Raw genomic sequence first — 24987 nt, 5'->3', positions numbered from 1 at the left:
CTGATGATATTAGGGAAAAGAAGCCAAAGAAGTCATACTATATCATTTCTTTATCACTTACACTTTTAAATGAAAGTAGAGAAACAATAATCATACACTATAGTAAGTCAAAGGAACAAGTTGCAAAAAAATGTATATAATATGAATACATTTGTGTTAACAGAAAAAAACTGTGATTTAACTGATTATTTTTTAAATATGTAAATAAATTCATACCTATTTAGCCCTTCACCCACAGGTGGTTTTTGGTTATCATCTAAGTAAACAATCACTTCTTTCCTTCGGATATGCACAATGTCATCTAAATTTAGATTTGTCAAATTCACATCTCCTTCAAAATAGATTGAACCATAACCTATAAATCAGAACAAACAGTTAAAAACTCATCCTGTATAGAGGGCAAATACCCATTTCATACTTCTAGTGATTATATAATGAGAAGGAGCAAGCAGCTTTAAACATTAATCAATATTCTAAATCACCCAGCAATTCCTTGAATGGGTTATTTCATCTATAATATGTATTAGAAGGTGACATCAAATACATTTATCTGATTTAACATGTGTGTTTTTACAGCACTTAACGTTATCCTCAAAATAGCCTTTTTAAATCTCTCCCCAAATTTAAATCTCTCCGGCTGCTACATAAACAACACTTAACACCTAGCCTGCAGTATGAATTAAAATACTTGAGCCCTTCTTTTAATACAATACAGCAAGATGAGATTTTTCCCCAAGAAAATTTATCTGTAATAACTTAATAATATGAAGTTGAACCTAAGTATTACCCATCTCTTGTCAACTATTAATTTTCTCACTATTTCTTGCTGTTTACAGTATTTTAATTGTAGAAAATTGCAATGAGCCAAATACTTACAAACAGTCTTTGTGAAGACTATTACAAAGTTCTAGTCTTTTTTTGTTACTTGTCAATCAAGTGTCTATTCAGGCCAAGGTGGGTCCAAATGTAGGTAAAAAACAAATTTAGCTATCAAGAGCTTCCTTTACTTAATTATAAAAATAAAGTGAAGATCTCTGGCTTATACACTACTAACTCTTAAATTCACACTCACCTTTACGACCAATAGTGAAGTCAGAGACAATGCACTCTCCTTTTTCATTGGTAATTTTAGCTAGGTCATCCATGGATGGAATAGTATAGTAGCCAACCTTAGTGAGAACGATGCCTATGACAAAAGAAACAGAAAATAATAGTTGTGACTGACCTCAGGTAGAAGAATTTTCGGTAGTATTTATTTCACTTTTTCCTTTTTAAAAATTTTCTACAGAATGGATAATTTAAAAATTACCTGATCAGTAAATTATTATAAAAAGAGAAAATATATAGGAATAAAGCATTTTTCCAAGCTAGTTTTCTTTTTTTTTTTCAATCTGCTTTTCTAAGAGACACTATTCCTAAGAGAAACCAAGTGTTTTTTTAAAAAAACCTCATGGTTAAGTAAGTCTGGAGAACATGCACAAGATAGTATATTACAGGTTCTGAAAACTCACAAAACAATGAAATCTATTTACTTAATCCAGTGTTTCCAAGACTTATTTAACCACAGACCTTCCTTTTCATATGACACCTATTAACATACGTGCACTATGAAAGGCATTCCATAGAATACATTCTGGGAAAGACTTATTGTTTTCTTTTATTTTACACATGGAAGACGCCCAAACCCAGGTTTTTGGCTTATGTGGTAATTCAGTGGATTAGAGGTGGAGCTAAAACTCCAAAACCAATGCTTTTAGTTTTACATGTTATTGCCTTCTATAAACCTCTTGTATCTTTCAAATTTACATCCTCAAATTGAGAGCTAAAATCAAGATGAAAAATCCTACATGAGAAAGTCCCATAGACAAATGGAAACTTAAAGGACTACACTGATGTTATTTTAAAAAGTGCTAACTAGGCAGATTTCTGAAGAAATCAAAGAAAATATAGCATGGGTATGCTTGTTCTAGTCACTCCTTATTCCATTTACAGGAAGAGATCAGGCTAACTTGCTCTCTGAGAGGAAAGAGTTTAAGGCCAATGTAAGATCAAATTCCAGCCTCCAGCAATGCCCACTCACATGTTTAACTTGCTTCTCTATGGGCGAGTTTTAGAGGGTTGTTAAAGTGTCCTTGAGAATGGAATTTTAAATTGGGAGGCGGCAAAAAATGTCAGTGAAAAAACTCGAAACAATAAAAAAAGATCTAGACTGGATATTTAAGATGTAGTATTATAATGAACTCATGTAGATGTCTAAACACAAATGTAGATAACATAGGATTCTTAATGTGGAAGTATAAAGTTGTTTCCTTAGGGCGCCAAGTGGCCAAAAATATATATGAAGGCAATAAGATAATTAGATATAGAACAAGTTTACAGACACATCAAGACAAACTGTAAAATAAATTAAAAAAAAAAAAAGACTAGGCAAAACTAATCTATGTGACAGAAACGAGACTGTGGTTGACTTCTTGAGATGGGGACAGAAAAGAACTTTCCAGAGTGAAAGAAATGTTCTATCTCTTGATTGAGTATATATATGTCAAAATTCATTGAAATGAACACTTAAGATCTGTGTACTTCACTATATGTAAATTGTACCTCAATTAAAAGGGGGGAAGGGGGAATGTAATGACATTTGTCAAAACCCAAATGAGATGTTAAGTCAACAGAGAGAAAAAGCAAACTTTAAGCATCCCATCAAGATACTTCAATCTTGTAGTTTATACTGTTTCATGGATTAGTGTGGAAAAACTAATCAGTTCATTGTTGGGGACAAAAAAGAAAAGCACAGAACTGAGGTGATAATAACCATAGCAACCACTAACATTTGAATGCCTATTCTAGTCAGGCATTATGGTCTACTCAAATCTCAAAAATCTCATATGATAATACTGCTATAATTTTAATTAAAAAACCAATAAACAATATGTGAGTTTATAAAGCTAGGAAAAATTATGAGGATAGTCTCTCTGGCTACAAAATTTGGGATATTTAAACTATACCAGGATAATTAATAAAATGAATTTTAACTACTCCAAAGGTACAAAAAAAAAGTGAATTCCAAATCAACCAAAGCATCAGTGAGAAGTGTTTAAGTGTTAACTTCCATAAAATGCAATAAAAAACATTTAGAAGTTCAGATAGCTGACTTCTATTATGTTGAAAATCAGTGACAAACAGGAGGTCTCATATGACTGGTAGGAGATTACTTAAGTGCCAGTCTGAATCTGACCTGCTGGATGCATATGGTAAGTATTATTTTCTATTTCTTCTCGGTCATCCTGAAGTGACTCCTCATGAAAAGAGGTCTCTTCACTGCTTCCTTCCAGCCCATTTCGCAAGGCAGCATGCATGTTTAACGCAACAATGGTATCATCCACACTGTTGCTGCTGTTATGTTTATTTCCAGCACTCTCTGGGGTTTGAGGAATGGGTTTGGCAATAGGGTTAGTATAAAAACGTGACACAAGAGAATCATCATCTCCATCCTGCTGATGGTTTTCATCGACTGGTTTGCTCAGAAAACTGAATCTGAAAAGGGAGAAAATAAATACTATCTTAGTCCCTTGAGTAGGAACAGTAGTAAAATGGTAACAATCAAACATTACTAGGCTTTTACTAGCTTCTGGCACCGTTCTAGGTAATTCCATGTATTAAAAATTCACTTAATACTTATGGTAAACCTGTAAAATAGGCTATCATTCTCTGTATTTTACAGAAAACTCGGACACAGAAAAATAACTTGCCAAGGTCACAAAGCTGTTAAGTGCTAGAGTTGGGATTGTAACCCAGGAAATCTGGCTGTAGATTCCACAGCTTTAGCTGACCTATTTTCATGAATGAATGAACCTGAGCGTCACAACATTTAGTTTAAAGGGGGAAGGGGGTGTCTACTATGTGGGGTCAAATAATCAGTGGTGAATTTCAATATAAAAAACTGAAAATTTAAAATTTTTAATATTATAATCAATAAGGTATTAGTGATTCATTTATGAAAACTCAAACTAAAATTTTATCCAAAGAGAAAAAAACAGAAGTGCAAAGACATATATACAAGGATTTTTCACTGAAGCATTATTTTGAATATAGGAATACCAAAATAATCTAAATGTCGTCTTATAGAGAACTGATTGAATTACCTTACATTTACAATAATGGTTACAGACTCATTTAAAAAGAGGAGGCAGGTTATTCATATTGATACGGAAAGGTGTTTACAGTAAATGGAAATAAGCAGGTTACAGAATATTATTTCATGCATAAACTCTACAATATATAAGAATATATTTATAAATAAATTTTTAAAATGTAAGAATATATACTGAACTCTTAAGAATTAGTGTATATACTTGTACTTCCTCCTTTATATATTTCTATACTTTTTTATTTTTTTGGTTTGGTTACAGTGACTGTGTATCACTTTAACAACCCCATCCAAAATGACATACATGGATACCAAAATAGTTTTGCAGAAATGAATCAGAAAAATAATTTTATGGTCTAAAGTACTCAAGAAGCAACAACACAACATAACTTCTAGATGCTGATATGCTGTAATATTGGGTTGGCCAAAAAGTTCGTTTGGACTTTTCCGTAAGATGTTATGGAAAAATCCGAACGAACTTTTTGGCCAACCCAATACTTCTAACTTCATACAATTTCATAGAATGAATAAATTCTAAGCTCAGAATCTTTTCTAAATGAGCACAAGGCCCTCTACCAGAAGTAACCCAAATGAGAATTCAGTTTACCTCTCTCCATTTTCTGGATAATCAGATGGTGAAGCTAGATCTTCTGAATCATGATTAACAGGAGAGAAGAGATTGCTATTGTTAAGGTTTTTCAAAACCAACTTCTTAATGCTCTTCCTATAAAGAGACCAAAAGAAAAAAAAGAAAGAACTCAGGCACACATAATTACATCAAAGACCATCTTAAAACCTTAAGTGGAAAGGGACACTCTTATTCAATTCATATATATCTAAAATTGACCTAACAAGTTCAATTCACCAACTTATCCCATAAATACATAACCAGAACACAAGGTCTCAAATATATTACACTCTGGTGTTTCGAAGAATAAGCTAAGCACATCAAAATCAAGTAGGAAATCCCCCAGAAAATACTCTTCCCTTTCTGAACTCCCTGAGCATTTTGTTCAGACACTAGTTTACTCATCACACTGTCATATATTTCAATTACTTCTCGACATGTCTTTTCTCTCGTTAAATACTTTTTCTTTTTTGGCAGTCAGGATTTATGACTGCTCCTGCATAGAACCTGGCACGCTGCCTTGAAGGAAAATAGGATAGATGTTTGTTGATTAAATGAGAAAGGTTTCTTTAAAAAAAAAGACAAGAAAGAGGAGTAAAATCCCCTGATATCCAATGATGGAAATGACCATGAATACCTAAAAAGTTCGTTTGTGTACAATAGGTTTATTTAAGGCAACAACCTCTACAGCATACCAGCTTTAAGTAGAAAAACAATACAAGAGATCTTAATCAACCTCCACTTAAAAAGTCACTGGATTACCTAATGCACTCCATTCCCTCTTTTAGAAAAACCAACCACTGGGAATTCCCTGGAGGTCCAGTGGTTAGGACTGCACGTTTCCACTTCGTGGTTTGATCCCTGGTTGGGGAACTAAGATCCTATATGGTGTGCGGTACAGCCAAAAAAACAAAAACAAAGCAAAACAAAAAAAACCCCACCAACCAACCCGCCTCCCCACCCCCCGCCCCGACCGCCGCCCAAAACCAACCATTAAGTAGTTAGGCCACTCTCTAATTTATTCTAGTCTCAACAACTGGGTTATATAGTAACAAACATCTAGTGTTTGTTCCTTACCTATGTATGCTATTTATACTCCCTATAGTCATGATGTTATTAAGTATTAAGTAAGCCAATGAAATAGGCACTTGACAATAAAAAATTATTATTTCCATGAAAAATAAAAGTTGCTCTCCTATTAATGGTAGACTAGGTAATGCAGACTAATTCTCCTAGGAAGGATTACCAGAAAACTCAGAGCTCTTTCTAGGCATTAAGAGCCAACAAGATAGTAAAAAATGACTGTACCAGCAACCTGGGGGGACAGTGGTATGGGGAGCTGTCCGATATTTTGGGTTGCTTTTCTCCTGGAGACTTTTCGGATCCAAAGGGAAGGCTGAGAGGCTGATGGTGAACTTGACAAGTCTTGTGGGACCAGGGAGGCAGAGATGAGTCTAGAGCCACCAAGGGGGTGGGTCACTAGTAAATGCCACTTGTTTTGTATTGGGACCTGAAAAGTCTCTACCCCTGGAGTTAAGAAAGAACTAAAAGTAAAAAGCACATGGTCCTAAGTTCAGCTATGACTCATCTCATAAGCACTGTCATAAAAAAAGAAAAAAAAACTCTGAAGGTCAATCTCATCATCCTTGAATTCCAGTTACTGCCAGTTTTCTTCAAAGAAGATAAATGGCTAATAAGCACATAAGACACACAACATCATAAAGGGAATGCAAATTACAAGCATGAGGTACCACTTCACCCCCACTACAATGGCTGTTATAAACAGACAGACATACCAGAAAATAACAAGAGCTGACAAGGATATGGAGAAAATTAAAACATTGTGCACTGCTGGTGGGAATGTAAAATGGTGCAGCGGCTATGGAAAACAGTTTGGCAGTTCGTTCTTTCTTTTTTCCTTTATTTTTTAACATCTTTAGTGGAGTATAATTGCTCTACAATGGTGTTAGTTTCTGCTTTATAACAAAGTGAATCAGCCATACATATACATATATCCCCACACCTCCTCCCTCTTGCGACTCCCTCCCACCCTCCCTAACCCACCACTCTAGGTGGTCACAAAGCATGGAGCTGATCTCCCTGTGCTATGCGGCTGTTTCCCACTAGCTACCGATATTACATATGGTAGTGTATATATGTCCATGCCACTCTCTCACTTCATCCCAGCTTACCCTTCCCCCTCCCCGTGTCCTCAAGTCCATTCTCTACGTCTGCGTCTTTATTCCTGTCCTGCCCCTAGGTTCTTCAGAAGCAATTTTTTCTTTTTTTTAGATTCCATATTTATGTGTTAGTATATGGTACTTTTCTCTTTCTGACTTACTTCACTCTGTATGACAGACTCTAGGTGCATCCACCTCACTACAAATAACTCAATTTCGTTCTTTTTATGGCTGAGTAATAGTCCATTGTATATATGTGACACATCTTCTTTATCCATTCATCTGTCAATGGACACTTAGGTTGCTTCCATGTCCTGGCTATTGTAAACAGAGCTGCAATGAACACTGTGGTACATGACTCTTTTTGAATTATGGTTTTCTCAGGGTATATGCCCAGTAGTAGGATTGCTGGGTCATATGGTAGTTCTATTTTTAGTTTTTTAAGGAACCTCCATACTGTTCTCCATAGTGGCTGTATCAATTTACATTCCTACCAACAGTGTAAGAAGGTTCCCTTTTCTCCACACCCTCTCCAGTGTTTTTTGTAGATTTTTTTGATGATGGCCATTCTGACTGGTGTGAGGTGATACCTCATTGTAGTTTTGATTTGCATTTCTCTAATGATTCGTGATGCTGACCATCCTTTCATGTGTTTGTTGCCAATCTGTATATCTTCTTTGGAAAAATGTCTATTTAGGTCTTCTGCCTATTTCTGGATTGGGTTGTTTGTTTTTTGGATATTGAACTGCATGAGCTGCTTGTAAATTTTAGATATTAATCCTTTGTCAGTTGCTTTGTTTGCAAATATTTTCTCCCATTCTGAGGGTTGTCTTTTCGTCTTGTTTATGGCTTCCTTTGCTGTGCAAGAGCTTTTAAGTTTCATTAGATCCCATCTGTTTTTGTTTTTATTTCCATTTCTCTAGAAGGTGGGCCAAAAAGGATCTTGCTGTGATTTATGTCAAAGAGTGTTCTTCCTATGTTTTCCTCTAAGAGTTTTATAGTGCCTGGCCTTACATTTATGTCTTTAATCCATTTTGAGTTTATTTTTGTGTATGGTGTTAGGGAGTGTTCTAATTTCATTCTTTTACATGTAGCTGTCCAGTTTTCCCAGCACCACTTATTGAAGAGGCTGTCTCTTCTCCACTGTATATTCGTGCCTCCTTTATCAAAAACAAGGTGACTATATGTGGGTGGGTTTATCTCTGGGCTTTCTATCCTGTTCCATTGATCTATATGTCTGTTTTTGTGCCAGTATCATACTGTCTTGATGACTGTAGCTTTGTAGTATAGTCTGAAGTCCAGGAGCCTGATTCCTCCAGCTCCATTTTTCTTTCTCAAGACTGCTTTGGCTCTTCGGGGTCTTTTGTGTTTCCATACAAATTGTGAAATTTTTTGTTCTAGTTCTGTGAAAAATGCCATTGGTAGTTTGATAGGGATTGCATTGAATCTGTAGATGCTTTGGGTAGCATAGTCATTTTCACAATGTTGATTCTTCCAATCCAAGAACATGGTATATCTCTCCACATGTTTGTAACATCTTTAATTTCTTTCATCAGTGTCTTCTAGTTTTCTGCATACATACAAGTCTTTTGTCTCCTTAGGTAGGTTTATTCCTAGGTATTTTATTCTTTTTGTGGCAGTGGTAAATGGGAATGTTTCCTTAATTTCTCTTTCAGATTTTACATCATCTTTCACCATCTGAAGAGTTTGAGAAGGACAGGTGTTAGCTCTTCTCTAAATGTTTGCTGGAATTCGTCTGTGAAGCCATCTGGTCCTGGGCTTTTGTTTGTTGGAAGATTTTTAATCACAGTCTCAATTTCAGTGCTTGTCATTGGTCTGTTTAAATTTTCTCTCTCTTCCTGGTTCAGGCTCGGAAGGTTGTGCTTTTCTAAGAATTTGTCCATTTCTTCCAGGTTGTCCATTTTATTGGCATATAATTGCTTGTAGTAATCTCTCATGATCCTTTGTATTTCTGCAGTTAGTTGTTATTTCTCCTTTTTCATTTCTAATTCTACTGATTTGAGTCTTCTCCCTTTTTTTCTTGATGAGTCTGGCTAATGGTTTATCAATTTTGTTTATCTTCTCAAAGAACCAGCTTTTAGTTTTACTAATCTTTGCTATCATTTCCTTCATTTCTTTTTCATTTATTTCTGACCTGATATTTATGATTTCTTTCCTTCAGCTAACTTTGGGGTTTTTTTGGTCCTTCTTTCTCTAATTGCTTTAGGTATAACGTTCTGTTGTTTATTTGAGATGTTTCTTGAGGCAGGATTGTTTATTTGAGATGTTTCTTGTTTCTTGAGGCAGGAATGTATTGCTATAAACTTCCGTCTTAAGAACTGCTTTTGCTGCATCCCATAGGTTTTGGGTCGTTGTGTTTTCTTCATTGTCATTTGTTTCTAGGTATTTTTTGATTTCCTCTTTGATTTCTTCAGTGATCTCTTGGTTAAATAGTAGTGTACTGTTTAGCCTCCATGTGTTTGTATTTCTTTTTACAGATTTTTTTCTGTAATTGATACGTAGTCTCATAGTGTTGTGATTGGAAAAGATACTTGATACAATTTCAATTTTCTTAAATTTACCAAGGCTTGATTTGTGACCCAAGATATGATCTATCCTGGAGAATGTTCCATGAGCACTTGAGAAGAAAGTATATTCTGTTATTTTTGGATGGAATGTCCTATATCAATTAAGTCCATCTTGTTTAATGTATCATTTAAAGCTTGTGCTTCCTTATTTATTTTCATTTTGTATGATCTGTCCATTGGTGAAAGTGGGGTGTTAAAGTCCCCTACTATGATTGTGTTACCGTTGATTTCCCCTTTTATGGCTGTAAGCATTTGCCTTATGTATTGAGGTGCTTCTATGTTGGGTGCATAAATATTTACAAATGTTATATCTTCTTCTTGGATCGATCCCTTGATCATTATGTAGTGTCCTTCTTTGTCTCTTGTAATAGTGTTTATTTTAAAGACTATGTTGTCTGACATGAGAATTGCTACTCCAGCTTTCTTTTGATTTCCATTTGTATGGAATATCTTTTTCCATCCCCTCACTTTCAGTCTGTATGTGTCCCTAGGTCTGAAGTGGGTCTCTTGTAGACAGCATATATACACGGCTTGTCTTTGTATCCATTCAGCCAATCTATGCCTTTTGGTTGGAGTATTTAATCTATTTACATTTAAGGTAGTTATCGACATGTATGTTCCTATTACCATTTTCTTAATTGTTTTGGGTTTGTTATTGTAGGTCTTTTCCTTCTCTTCTGTTTCCTGCCTAGAGAAGTTCCTTTAGCATTTGTTGTAAAGTTGATTTGGTGGTGCTGAATTCTCTTAGCTTTTGCTTGTCTGTAAAGGTTTTAATTTCTCCGTCAAGTCTGAATGAGATCCTTGCTGGGTATTCTTGGTTGTAGGTTTTTCCCTTTCATCACTTTAAGTATATCATGCCACTCCCTTCTGGCTTGTAGAGTTTCTGCTGACAAATCAGCTGTTAACCTTATGGGAGTTCCCTTGTATGTTATTTGTCGTTTTTCCCTTGCTGCTTTCAAGAAGTTTTCTTTGTCTTTAATTTTTGCCAATTTGATTACTATGTTAACCTGACGGGGATTCCCTTATATGTTATTTGTTGTTTTTCCCTTGCTGCTTTTAGTATGTTTTCTTTGTATTTAATTTTTGATAGTTTGATGAATATGTGTCTTGGCGTCTTTCTCCTTGGATTTATCCTGTATGGGACTCTGTGCTTCCTGGACTTGATTAACTATTTCCTTTCCCATATTAGGGAAGTTTTCAAATATAATCTCTTCAAATATTTTCTCAGTCCCTTTCTTTTTCTCTTCCTCTTCTGGGACCCCTATAATTTGAACGTTGGTGTGTTTAATGTTGTCCCGGAGGTCTCTGAGACTGTCCTCAATTCTTCTCATTTGTTTTTCTTTATTTTGCTCTGAGGTAGTTATTTTCACTACTTTATCTTCCAGGTCATTTATCCGTTCTTCTGCCTCATTTATTCTGCTATTGATTCCTTCTAGAGAATTTTTAATTTCTTTTATTGTGTTGTTCATCATTGTTTGTTTGCTCTTCAGGTCATCTAGGTCCTTGTTAAACGTTTCTTGTATTTTCTCCATTCTATTTCCAAGGTTTTGGATCATCTTTACTATCATTACTCTGAATTGTTTTTCAGGTAGCCCGAACAGTTTGGCAGTTCTTTAAAAGGTTAAGTATAGAATCAATGTATGACCAAACCATTCAAGTCCTGGATATATACTCAAAGGAATTGAAACTGGGACTCTGATACTTGTACACCAACATTTATAGCAGCAGTATTCACACAGCTGAAAGGTGGAAACAACCCAAAAGTCCATCAATAGATGGAATGGATAAACAAAATGTGGGTTAACCATACAGTGGAATATTATTCAGCCTTAAAAAGAAATGAAGTTCTGGGCTTCCCTGGTGGCGCAGTGGTTGAGAGTCCGCCTGCCGATGCAGGGGACACGGGTTCGTGCCCCAGTCTGGGAAGATTCCACATGCCGCGGAGCGGCTGGGCCCGTGAGCCATGGCCGCTGAGCCTGCGTGTCCGGAGCCTGTGCTCTACAACGGGAGAGGCCACAACAGTGAGAGGCCCACGTACAGCCAAAAAAAAAAAAAAAAAAAATGAAGTTCTGATACATGCTACAACTTAATGAACCTCTAAAACATTATGCCAACTAATGAGAACATACTGTATAGCACAGGGAACTCTACTTAATGCACTGTGCTGACATGAATGGGAAGGAAGTCCAAAAGGGAGGGGATATGTGTATATGTATGGCTGATTCATTTTGCTGTACAGCAGAAATTACACAACATTGTAAAGCAACTATACTCCAATAAAATTTAAACAAATAAAATAAAACATTATGCCAAGTAAAATAATCCAGACATGAAAGAAAGAATAAATTCTGTATGATTCTCTGTATATTAGGTATCTAAAATAGGCAAATTCTTACAGACAGAAGGTAATATAAAGGTTAAGAGGTTAACAGGTTTCTTCTTCTGTGGGAAGAAGAAAATAGGGAATTATCGCATGGCAGGTACAGAGTTTCTGTTTGGGATGATGAAGTTCTGGAGATACTGGTGGTGATAGTTACACAATATTGTAAATATACTTAACACCACTGAACTGTAATTGTACGTAACATAAATTTTACCATTTTTACCATTTTCATGTATATTTTACCACAATAAAAATTAGTAAGTAAAAAAAACACAAGTCATTCACGCACACATTTGTAAAAGCTGTTAAATATTAGAATAGATAAATTTAGGAAAACTGAAGATGTGTTTATATACGTTTTTGTGATTTGGAGGTTAAGGAAATAAAGTAACTGAAATATCCAAACCAAATAAATCACTATGTATGTAGAAGACCTAAATGATTAGCAAGCTTAGTTTAATTTAATATCCCCATACCCAACAATTACGGAATATATATTCTTTTCAAATACACATGGAATGTTTATGAAAACTAACCACATGTTGGACTATTAAAGCAAGCCACAAGTTTCAAAGAACTGAAATCACCTGAAGTACTCTTTTCTTTTGCACATAAGCTAGAAATCAGTAACAAAGAGATAACTTAAAAATCTCCATGTTAGGAATTTATATTCTTGAATAACCCAAGGCTTAAAAAACCCTATGAAAATCAGAAAGCATTTATCATATAATTATTTTTTGAACATTAAGAGTACTCCATATCAAAACTTGTAGAGTACAAATAGAGCTGAACTAAAAGGGAAATTTACATCTCTAGATGCATAATTAATATTTGAAAAGAAGGAAAGCTGAAAATAAAAGCTAAGCATCCATTTAGACAAAGGACAGAAAATTAAATACCATAAAAGGAGGGGGGGGAATGGACCTCCCTGGTGGCACAGTGGTTAAGAATCCGCCTGCCAATGCAGGGGACATGGGTTCGAGCCCCGGTCCGTGAAGATCCTACATGCTGCGGAGCAACTAAGCCTGTGCACCACAACTACTGAGCCTGAGCTCTAGAGCCTGCGAGCCACAACTACTGAGCCCGCACACCCAGAGCCCATGCTCCACAACAAGAGAAGCCACCGCAATGAGAAGCCTGTGCAGTGCAACGAAGAGTAGCCCCCGCTTGCCACAACTAGAGAAAAGCCCGCGTGCAGGCAACAAAGAACCAATGCAGTCAAAAATAAAATAATTTTTTTTTTTAAAAAGAGGGGGGAATGGACTAAAAATAAATATTAGTGAAAATATGATAAATAAAATTAAAAATTAATGAAAGAGGAATTAGACTCAAGAGCATCAATAATGCCAGAAGTTAGTTCTTTGAAGTGGTCAATAAAACTGGTAGATCCCTGACCACATTGCTAAAATGAGAAGGCACAAAATACCTACATGTCAGGAATGAAAACACAGACATCCCCACAGATTCTACTAAAATGAAAAAGACAGTAAGGATATTTTTAAACAACTTTATGCCAGTAAGTATGGAATTTTAATGAGCTGAAATGAATATTATAAGAACATAACTTGTCAAAAGTGACTCAAAAAAATGAAAAAGCTGATGTCCTATAACTTTAAAGTCAATAATTAAAACAAAACACCTTACTACAAATAATACTTCAGACTCGTATCTTCACTAGTATCCAACATCTAATGGAAGGGGGGTGGGGAAAGGCCTATCTTACCCAAAGTCTTCCAGAGAATAGAGGAAATGATACAATTTGTGAGGTCAGCCTAATTTTTATACCAAAACTGGGTAAGGAAATTATAAGACAGGAACATCCAAGCCAATCTAAATCAGGAACACAGAAGGCAAAAAAAGTCCTGGACAAAATTTTACATGGTGAACTCTACAAGAAAGTAAGTTGGGCTTCCCTGGTGGCACAGTGGTTGAGAATCTGCCTGCCAGTGCAGGGGACGCAGGTTCGAGCCCTGGTCCGGGAGGATCCCACATGCCGCGGAGCAACCAGGCCCGTGCGCCACAACTACTGAGCCTGCGCGTCTGGAGCCTGTGCTCCACAACAAGAGAGGCCGTGGTAGTAAGAGGCCCGCGCACTGCGATGAAGAGTGGCCCCCGCTTGCTGCAACTAGAGAAAAAGCCCTCGCACAGAAACGAAGACCCAACACAGCCAAAAATAAATAAATTAATTAATTAATTAGGAAAAAAAGTTTAAAAAAAAAAGAAAGTAAGTTACCAAACACTATCAGGGTCTATGGAAAGGACTTAGGAGCCAACATAAAAGGGTCCCTTCTGGCCAAAGAGCGAATAACCTAGTGATCACAGAAAATATTAGCTGTAATGGATGGAAACACAGCAACAGGGGTGGGGTGGGGGGCAGGAGAGAAGATGGCTTAATTAAATGTTTCACATGAAGAACGTACAAGTAAAAAACAAGGAACTAAATATGAAACATAAAAACAGTGTCAGGCAAATGTGAAGAGGACTGGAATCAGAAATATCAAGGTGAGACAGGTACAAAGAACAGACACAAGAAGCCAAAGAACAGAAAAGTGTTGCACAATTTGTGAAGCAAAACTATGTGACTTTGAACACCAGATTTATTTCAACAATGAAATATTTCATAAGTAAAAACAAGTGACAGATTCATGTATATTTCGCCATATTTACGTCACTGCCCTCACTTGGCTTATAGGAATATAGCGATATAGGAATAAGAGTTACTTGTTTGAACTTGTATTGAACTTGTTTCCCACAACCTTGCTACATTTACTTATTAGTTCAGAACTGACATACAGTAAACAGCACATATTAAGTTTTGACATGTGTATAAGTTTTGAAATGTGTATACGCCAGTGAAACCATCATCACAATCAAGAAAAACAACACAGCCATAAATACCCAGAAGTCTCCTCATACACCTTGTAATCTCTCCTTTCTATCCCTCCAAGACCTCTCCCTCATGCCCAGGCAACAACTTGCACTTTCCAGTATTTTCTATTAATGGGGCGGTGGGGGGAGAGACTATCTTGATAAATACAAGACAGAATACCATTCGGTCAAGTCATGTTTGAAACAAACATTGAAAAAAAAAACTGGAAAATAAAATTATATCCGCTTGAAAAAATATATGTGTATTTAAAACCAGAAACATAACAAAATACTCCCTCTGCCTGACAGTCCTCCCTATCCCTCTTCAGTTTAAACAACACATCCTCAGAGAAGCTTTCCTTCATCATTCTGTTAGTCTCTCCTACAGTGGCAATCTCTACTTGTCACTTGTCTCACTTGTGATTATTTTGTCAACATCTTTCTTCCCCCATAGTTTGTGACAGAGGAATGTGTCTTGTTCACAGCAACTAAGCCCGTGTGCCACAACTACTGAGTCTGTGCTCTACAGCCTGCAAGTCACAACTACTGAGGCCCACATGCCTAGAGCCCGTGCTCCACAACAAGAGAAGCCACTGCAATGAGAAGCCCGCGCACCGCAACGAAGAGTAGCCCCTGCTCGCCGCAACTAGAGAAAGCCCTTGCGCAGCAACAAAGACCCAACGCAGCCAAAAAAACAAAACCCCCCACAACATTGTAATCAACTATATTTCAATAAGTTATTTAAAACTTAAAAAAAAAAGAATAAACACACATGCAAACGAACAAGCATATAACTTGAATAGAGAATCACCTAATACATCAAAGTAGCATTTAAATTCCCTTGGGAATGGTGCAGTTTGTTTAACAAATGATGCTGGCATAACTGGCAGAAAAAATAAATAAATAAAAGAACATGGGGAGTTCTGACAAGAGAAAAGATGGGTAAAATTTAAAATAGGGTGGCCAGAGTAGTATTCACCAATGTGACATTTGAGTAAAGAGCAAGAGAGTTAGCTATTAGGATTTATGGGGAGAAGTGTTTTAGGCAAAGAGAACAATTGGAGGAAAGATCCAAAGGCAATAGCATGCCTTTCTTGTCCTAACAGCAGCAAGGAGATTATGGTGGAGTAAACAGTGAAGACAGTAGTAGATGTGTTTACAGAGGTAATGGAACATCAGATCTTACAGGGCCTCATATGCCACTGTAAGGAATTCAGCTTTTACTGGGTGAAGTATGAACCACAATTGAGTTTTGGACAGAAAGTGACGTGGTCTGACTTAAACTTCAAAGGAATCACTGTTAGCTTTATTCTGAACAGAATGCAAAGGAACAAGGGTAAAAGCAAAAAGATCAGTTAGGAGAATATTGCAATAATTCAGTCAAGAGATGATGGTGCCTTGGGTCAAGGTAATTAGTAGCAGTGAAGGTGGTAAGAATTGGTCAGATTCTGGATAACTTTTAAAGGTAGAACAAAGATTTGCTGATGGCTTAGATATGGGATGTATGAAAAACGTCAATGATGATTCCAAAATTTTTGGCCTGAGCAACTAGAGTGATAGAAATGCAATTATCTGCAACAGGAAAGGCTTTGGGTGGAACAGCTTTAAGGTGGAAGATCAGTTCAGTTCTGGACATGTTAATTTTGAAATAAATGTCTATTAGACATGCAAGTGGAGATGTTGAGGAGGGCTGGACATTGGATATGAGTGTGGAGTTTGCGAGAGAGGTCCAGGCTGGAGATAAAAGTTTGAGAATTAGACTACAGATGATCAAAAAGTCTTGAATTAAATTAAATCACTTTGGGAGTGAGTAAAGATAATGTGATCAAGAACTGAGCCTAGGGGCACTCCAATTTTAAGAGGCCAGGAAGAAGAGTAACCAGCAAGGGAGACAGAAGGAGCAACCAGTAAGGTAGGAACAAAACTAGAAAAGTGGGGGGTTCCTGGAAGCCACATTTCCAGGAAAGTAAATCAAGGAAAAGTGACAGGTAAACCATGTACTTCCAATACATCAAGTAAAGACTGTTGAGAGCAACACCACAGAAGTAGAAGCCAGGAAGGGGATACCATATTAACAGCAAAACGTGTGCTTTCCCACTCCAATCCTCTCTATTTGTATATCATATTTGTAGATCCTAAGACCTGGTGAAATTGCCCTGAAAGCTGTTGATCTAATGACTGGACTAAAAAGGGTGACTCTAAGCCCTTTCTATTTACTCTGTGCCGAACAATTTGCTAAATGCTGGGGACATAAACGTGAATAATACACAGTCCCTGCCTTCAAAATAATCTAGTGATGTTCTAAAGAAATGCATAAAATCGGACTTTCCATCTTTTCTGAAGCAGCTGTCCAACATACTTTTAAGAGAAAAAAAGGAGTGATAATTTTTTACACTTTATAACATTCACAGACTAAGAACTATAAGAGATGAATTTCTACTTTTCCCCCCAAAGCTTTAAAAAAAAAAAAAAAAAAGCTTTCCTTTCTGATTAGAAAAGTATTCGGTATTTTAAAAAAGCCTCTGTGTGTGTTTAGCAATGTATCTAGAAAAATAAACAACTTAGAAATGAAATGCCCTGAAATTATATCTCCAGAAGTTAACTACTGTTGACACTTTGGTATGTATTTTTCTTGTTTTTTTCCCCCATGCATATATAGTAACACTCTAATAAGGCATGTTTGCATACTGTAAGTATAATTTTCAATGTTTACCAACAACTCTTCTACATACTTTCCTGAATTTATTTTCAATGTAATTAGTTATTTTATTATTTAATATCTATATGTGGGCTTCCCTGGTGGCGCAGTGGTTGAGAGTCCGCCTGCCGATGCAGGGGACGCGGGTTCGTGTCCCGGTCCGGGAAGATCCCACATGCCGCGGAGCGGCTGGGCCCGTGGGCCATGGCTGCTGAGCCTGTGCATCCAGAGCCTGTGCTCCGCAACGGGAGAGGCCACAACAGTGAGAGGCCCACATACCGCAAAAAAAAAAAAAAAAAAAAAAATCTATATGTGTAGGAATGAAAACAAATGTGTGTATACGTATATATATTTTTTCTTAACTAGTTTGGCCAATTTGAGTTGTAAGAAAACAGTGTCTTCTGCTTAAAATAATGTAAGCACTAGCACTAGCTTATCAAAAACAAAACCAAATAACATGATATAGGCAAAACTTGAAGGATGTTAACCAAAACATGTTAACTATGATTATCTCTGGGAGTGACTGAGTTATTTTTATTCTTCTTCATGATATTCTATATTTATCACATTAAGAAAAAAATGTATATATAACATTTGTAGCACATTTAAGTAAACAGTTTTATACTTAGTTTATATTAATATTTTACATCTAATTTAACAGAAACTCACTTGGGCATGAATGCTCCATTGGCTAAGGATGGTTCATCGTCATCTAGCCCATCGAAGAGGTGTGACTTGGCTGTGCCTGTTGTTTGTAAAGCCTTCGGTCGGACTCTGGTGGCAGGGCGGGGTGTCAGTTTATAATGCGTAGGTGTTGTGAGAGCCTTCTGGGCTGCTGGATTTGTCGGTTTCAATCTCTGAAAAACAAAAAAATCAAGGACAGTTCTAGTTTAACTCAAATATGATACTGGCCTTAAAAATCAGAAGACCAGAGTTCATACCTCGTCTCTGCCATTCACCTGTTAGATCCCTCTTGGAGTCTTGGCTCTCAGAACACAAGGATTTCCCACCCAACTTTGTATGTAAGAATGCTAATGCTAATTAGCATTCTTACATACAAAGTAATGCTTTGTAACTGAATGCTAATGTACAAAGTAATGCTTTGTAACTGAATGCTAATGTAACTGTCTTTATTTCTCTATAATTGATTTTCATTCATCTCCCCAGCCCCCATTTCACTGGGTTTGTCTGACTTGTTTCAAAATGTAATTGAGACACTGCATCTGAAGTGCTTTGTAAATCGAAATGTACTAACATATTAATATACCTTGTGGATTTCTCTTCATCTTACAAAAGAGAATAGCCTGCAGTTGTTTTGCTTTCTAAAACAAAGACGACAGTATTTACATTCAATTTTAAGAAAATACCAAAATAATTCTAAGCCTAATTATTTTTCAATTAAACCAAAAATCTTATCCTTCAAGAAAAACTGAGACACAGCCATAAATATTCAACTTTTATGCAATCTACATCACTCTGAAAAAATGGATAGATATTAGCCTTTATTTATCCACCATTTAATAAATGCTGATAATTACCATGAGTCAAACACTAAGAATAAAAATAATACAGTTGGGACTTCCCTGGTGGTGTAATGGTTAAGAATCCGTCTGCCAATGCAGGGGACACGGGTTCGAGCCCTGGCCCAGGAAGATCCCACATGCTGCGGAGCAACTAAGCCCGTGTGCCACAACTACTGAGCCTATGCTCTAGAGCCTGCGAGCCACGATGACTGAGCCCAAATGCCACAACTACTGAAGCCCATGTGCCTAGAGACCATGCTCTGCAACAAGAGAAGCCACTGCAATGAGAAGACTGCGCACCACAACGAAGAGTAGCCCCCACTCACTGCAACTAGAGAAAGCCGGTGTGCAGCAACGAAGAAAGAAAGGAAAGAAAGGAAGGAAAGGAAGGAAGGAAGGAAGGAAAGGAAGGAAGGAAGGAAGGAAGGAAGGAAGGAAGGAAGGAAGGGAAAGGAAGGAAAGAAAAGAAAGAAAGAAACGAAAAAGAAAGAAAGAAAAGAAAAAGAAATTTAAAATAATACAAATACTCTCCCTGATTTTTGAGGGTATTAAAAGTTAGTGGAGGAGACATACAACTAAATTAATTAGTCTTCAGGTTAGTTTTTTTTGTGTGTGTGGTACGCGGGCCTCTCTCACTGTTGTGGCCTCTCCCGTTGCGGAGCAACAGGCTCCGGACGTGCAGGCCCAGCAGCCATGGCTCACGGACCCAGCTGCTCCACGGCACGTGGGATCTTCCCGGACCGGGGCACGAACCCGTGTCCCCTGCATCGGCAGGCGGACTCTCAACCACTGCGCCACCAGGGAAGCCCTTCAGGTTGGTTTTGATGGCACCTTTACTATGTCTCCATAGTATCTTTAGGATGTTATACATTTGTTTTTCTAAACAGTATACATGGGATTATATAACACTTGAAACAACAATATCTAAAATATAAAAACTGTCACAGTTTATTCTTCTCTTCACAATGCAGACTGTTTACACTTCAGTAACAACAAACCTTCCCAAATCTCTTTTGAGATCTTTCACAATTCTGTGCCTTTGCTTGGAATGTCTTGACCTAGATCTACCAACTTCTACATATGTTCTCAAAAAAAATTAAACCTTACCTCTTCTGAAAACCTTTATCAAACTTACCCAAGAATCTATGCTCTTCCCTCTGTGATATTTTAAAATATTTATTAACATGAAATTCACTAACATAAAATTCACCATTTTAATGCATTTAATTCAGTTGAGTTTTAGTATATTTACAAGGCTGTACAACCACCAACCACTAAATTCCAGAACATTTCCCTCATTCCAAAAAGAAATCCCGTGCCTCCCAATTCCTCTCTTTATCTCTCTCTTTTTTTTTTAACATTCATTTATTTTATTATTTATTTGGCTGTGTCAGATCCTAGTTGTGGCATGTGGGACCTTTTAGTTACAGCATGTAGAATCTTTAGTTGCAGCATGTGGGATCTAGTTCCCTGACTAGGGATCAAACCCGGGCCCCCAGCACTGGGAGTGTGGAGTCTTAGCCACTGGACCACCAGGGAAGTCCCCTCTATCTCTTGGCAAGCATGTACTTTCTGTCTCTATGGATTTGCCTATTCTACACATTTTATATAAATAGAATCATGTGGCCTTTGCGTTTGGCTTCTTTGACTTAGCATGTTTTCAAGATTCATCCATGTTGTAGCATGGATCATCACTTCATTCCTTTTTATGGCTGAATGATATTCCATTATATAGACATACAACATTGTGTTTATCCATTCATCAGTTGATGGGCTCATCTATTACTGCATATACTATACTAAAGCTGAGTAAATTTAAGCATGTACAGGTCTGATCTTCCTCACTAGATAGCAAGCTCTTAGAGAATAAATTCTTGTTTACTTTTATTAGGTATCCTCAGTGCTGAACACAGTAACTAGTGAGACATAAATGGCTAAATAATAATTTCTGTATACTGAGCAACTTACTCTAATTCTCAACACTGAACAGAATTGCTATTCCCATTCTACAGATGAAACACATTTCAGAGAGGCAAAAGGAGATGCCCAATATCTCACAGACTGTAAGTGGTAAAAAAGGATTAAACCGACCAAAGACTACTTTCAATGCCACAACACAGTGAGCACAAGATCATTTCTAGAGCCTAAGAGATTAAGACAAAGCTATGCAGAAATCAGGAGAAAAGAATTTTGATTTGCCGCTTAAGACATTATGATGTTAGAGAAATCAGCCTCTGTGAGCCTTAGTTTGCTCAACTATAAAATGAGTATAATATCTGCCTCATATCAGGGCTGTTGAAAAGTCTCAGCCTTCACTTCCAGTTCAACACTTATTTCACTGTCATGCTGCCTTCCAGGTACAAAAATAATTTACCCCCTGGCCTAGTGAAAAGCATAAATAATGCGTCTTAAAAGCTTAATTACACCTAAGTTTCTCCTACTCTGAGAACAGATTTTATAGAAACATCCTTAAACTTACCTCTTCTTTCTTCTTAGGGTCTGACATGGGATTCCGGAAGAGAGGAGAGTCTCCAAAAGGTGAGTATGTCAGACTATTGATGTGCTGTTGGAGAACAGCCTGCTGGGCAGCAGAAGCATTTGGATCTGTCAAAGCTTTTTAAAAAAAGAAAAGAAAAAGCAAGATGTCAGTCCAAGGATCCAGTGCCTTAAATCAAGAGAACTTGAGATTCTCTTCAAAATGTTCAGACTCACTCAGTGGCATTACTGGTTGAGAGCAAAGGAGCAAACTGTGAAGAAAATCAACAATCAAATAATCTAAAAGGTCAAAGATATGTGGAGCACTTCATAAGAGACAACACACATAAAATTTTACTTAGGTGTTCATTATTGCCAACAATCAAAGAAATGTAAACCTAAACAATGGTGAAGAAATTTTATATCTACCTCATTATCTATCAATGGCATAGCTATATAAAAAGGGATCAGTCTGACTTCCAGAAACACTGCAAATTGGTTTAATGTCTAAAAGAAACAATATGACAGTACACAGAGCAAGTAACGTTTTTATATTTTTTAACCTAATAATTTTAATCATAAAAATCTAACCCAAGGACTTAATCAAACTAGAAGGAAAATAAAGACATATTTGTAAGTGTTCACTGACCGTTATCTGTAATGGTCAAGACTTGGAAACAACCTACGTCCAACATTAACAGTTGTAAAAATCATGATTCATTAACATGGTGGATTAAGTAGTTGTTAAAAATGACAATGTGGAAATAAAGTATCTTTGATTTAATAAGTAAAAAATTCCAGAATAAAAAATATTAAGTATACTGAGAATATAGAGGAAGAGGGTAGCAAATGAAAATGGCTGTTAAGGTATCCTTATATTTACTATTTGCATTTGATATTCATATTCCATTTAAGTAAAAATTGAAAGGAAAAAAAGATCACCCCATTTTCTTTCAAAGTGTAAGAACAGGGCTTCCCTGGTGGCGTAGTGGTTAAGAATCCGCCTGCCAATGCAAGGGACACGGGTTTGAGCCCTGGTCCAGGAAGATCCCACATGCCACGGAGCAACTAAGCCCATGAGCCACAACTACTGAGCCTGCGCTCTAGAGCCCGCAAGCCACAACTACTGAGTCTGTGTGCTGTGACTACTGAAGCCTGCGTGCCTAGAGCCCATGCTCTGCAACAAGAGAAGCCACCACAATGAGAACCCGTGCACAGCAAAGAAGAGTAGCCCCCGCTCGCTGCAACCAGAGAAAGACTGTGCACAGCAACGAAGACCCAACACAGCCAAAAAAATAAAGAAAGAAATAAAATAAAGAAATAGAGAAAAAAAAAAGTGTAACAAGAAACGTCATCAGACAGGAACAATGATCTACAATTGTACACGGTAAAAAGAAAACAGCAACAAAAAAATCTGCACTGTACCCTGATTGATGAAGAAACCTCTTCACAAGATAAATATTTCAAAAAAAAATACTGGTAAAAAAATCAAATCAGGGCTTCCCTGGTGGCACAGTGGTTGAGAGTTCGCCTGCCGATGCAGGGACATGGGTTCATGCCCCGGTCCGGGAAGATCCCGCATGCTGCAGAGCGGCTGGGATAATCCACAGAAAAGAAGTGCCACAAACAAAAAATTTTGAAAAATTTAATACAATGGAGCAGAGTGGGGGGTGGGGGAGTGGAGAGACAATAGCAGCATCAACAACAAACTCAAAACAGTTAAAATAAAATTAATGAAAAGGGGTAGATCCACTGTAGTCAAATTAAGCATTCTTAAAACTGGATGTATTCACTAAATACTAAAACACTGTATGTTGATATTCTAGGAGAGGGTACAAATTTGCTCAGGATTGTGAAACCCAGAGGAGATGTCAATTTAATGATCATATAGTAAAGCATCTGTATTCAGAAAGCTCCTAAATCCAATTTAAGACTACTGGTGAGAAAAAAATACAGAAAAGTAGCCACCCAATAACATAATGTTGTTCTGTGGACTATTCAATAAGATTAAAAAAACCCTGGATATTTTTAATGAACTCTGATATTCACTAGTCAGTTTGTTACCTGACAGCCAATTACACATTAAAAAAACACTGATCAGGGACTTCCCTGGTGGTCCAGTGGTAAAGAATCTGCCTTCTAATGCAGGGGATGCAGGTTCGCTCCCTGGGCGGGGAACCAAGATCCCACATGCCGCAGGGCAACTAAGCCTGCGCGCCACAACTACTGAGCTCGCGTGCCTCAACCAGAGAGCCTGCGTGCCGCAAACCACTGAGCCCACACGCCCTGGAGCCCACACACCACAACTAGAGAGAGAAAAACCCGCACGCCACAACTAGAGAGAAGCCCCTGCGCAGCAACGAAAGATCCCGTGAGCCGCAACTAAGACCCAACACAGCCAAATAAATAAATTAATTAAAAGAAAAACACTGACCAGCACTAGCTGATCCCACCATATAACAAGTATAGGTCACCCCTCCTGGGTATGCTCAAATAAAAACTTCCAGGGCTTCCCTGGTGGCGCAGTGGTTGAAGAGTCCACCTGCCGATGCAGGGGACACGGGTTCGTGACCCGGTCCGGGAGGATCCCACGTGCCGCGGAGCGGCTGGGCCCGTGAGCCATGGCCGCTGAGCCTGCGCGTCCGGAGCCTGTGCTCCGCAACGGGAGAGGCCGCAACAGTGAGAGGCCCGCTTACCACAAAAAAAACCAAAAAACAAAAAAAAAAAACTTCCTCAACAAATTCAAACATACGTAATTAGGAAAGTGTGTGAGGATGTCTTTATTTCTGTATGTTTAAATATGAAATTTTCTCTGTTAACTGAATTATTTCAAATAAAATACAGAAAAGAGAGCTGATAAGTTAGCAAAAATAAGAGAATAAGCAAGCATAAGCGCTAGTTAAGCTATCATTTACTGGTGTTATATTCAGTTCTGGTCATAATAATTTGAAAACATACTGAAAAACCATATCATAACCAAATGATTAAAGAGATAGAAAAAAGGTATAAAAATCAAGTCTTCTGAGACCAGACGAAACTGATACTTTATCTGAAAGAAAGGCAATAGGTTACCACAAAGAAATTGTAGGAGACTGATTTTGCTTGGCTTTAGGAGATAGAAGTAGAACCACCGGGTGGAAATTCTATAAAGGCAGGTTTTGGTTTCTAATCAACCTGAACAAAACAATGGACTGGACTAACCTGTAAGAAAGCCACCATAGCCAAGGCTTTTAAGTAACGGACTCCCACAAGCTCTAAAGCACCTTATAACTAAGATCCTGTGATGCAAAGATGTACATTCTAAATCAATACAACTACATTTAAATGAGCAGAAACACTACTGTATATAACTGTAATATCAAATTCATGTCAGGAACTTTTTATTGGCTTTGGGAAAAGATGGATTATTAAAAACCATTCAAAAGCTATCTATGTAAATAGCAGGTTATGGTATTTATGCTACCTCCTACTAAAATCAAAACTAAGGAAAACAAATA

The 24987-nt window shown here is 37.3% G+C and overlaps 1 protein-coding gene across 11 annotated transcripts in view; it reads right to left on the bottom strand.

Moving 5' to 3' along the window:
* The window catches only part of NUP98 (nucleoporin 98 and 96 precursor), a 104071-nt gene that overhangs the window by 36519 nt on the left and 42565 nt on the right, over positions 1–24987 (bottom strand). For all 11 annotated transcript variants that reach the window (XM_049713875.1, XM_049713873.1, XM_049713874.1 and 8 more), the window contains 6 exons: positions 21495–21628; positions 18162–18349; positions 4755–4871; positions 3236–3534; positions 1073–1186; positions 217–355 (listed from right to left, as the gene is read on the bottom strand). In XM_049713875.1, coding sequence (XP_049569832.1) covers positions 217–355; positions 1073–1186; positions 3236–3534; positions 4755–4871; positions 18162–18349; positions 21495–21628 — 991 coding nt within the window. The remainder of the gene's footprint in view (positions 1–216; positions 356–1072; positions 1187–3235; positions 3535–4754; positions 4872–18161; positions 18350–21494; positions 21629–24987) is intronic.

This window comes from Orcinus orca, chromosome 8 (genome assembly GCF_937001465.1).
Source record: "Orcinus orca chromosome 8, mOrcOrc1.1, whole genome shotgun sequence".
Taxonomy (NCBI): domain Eukaryota; kingdom Metazoa; phylum Chordata; class Mammalia; order Artiodactyla; family Delphinidae; genus Orcinus; species Orcinus orca.
Note: the sequence above shows the minus strand (reverse complement) of the source record. Positions and strands in the feature narration are given on the sequence as shown.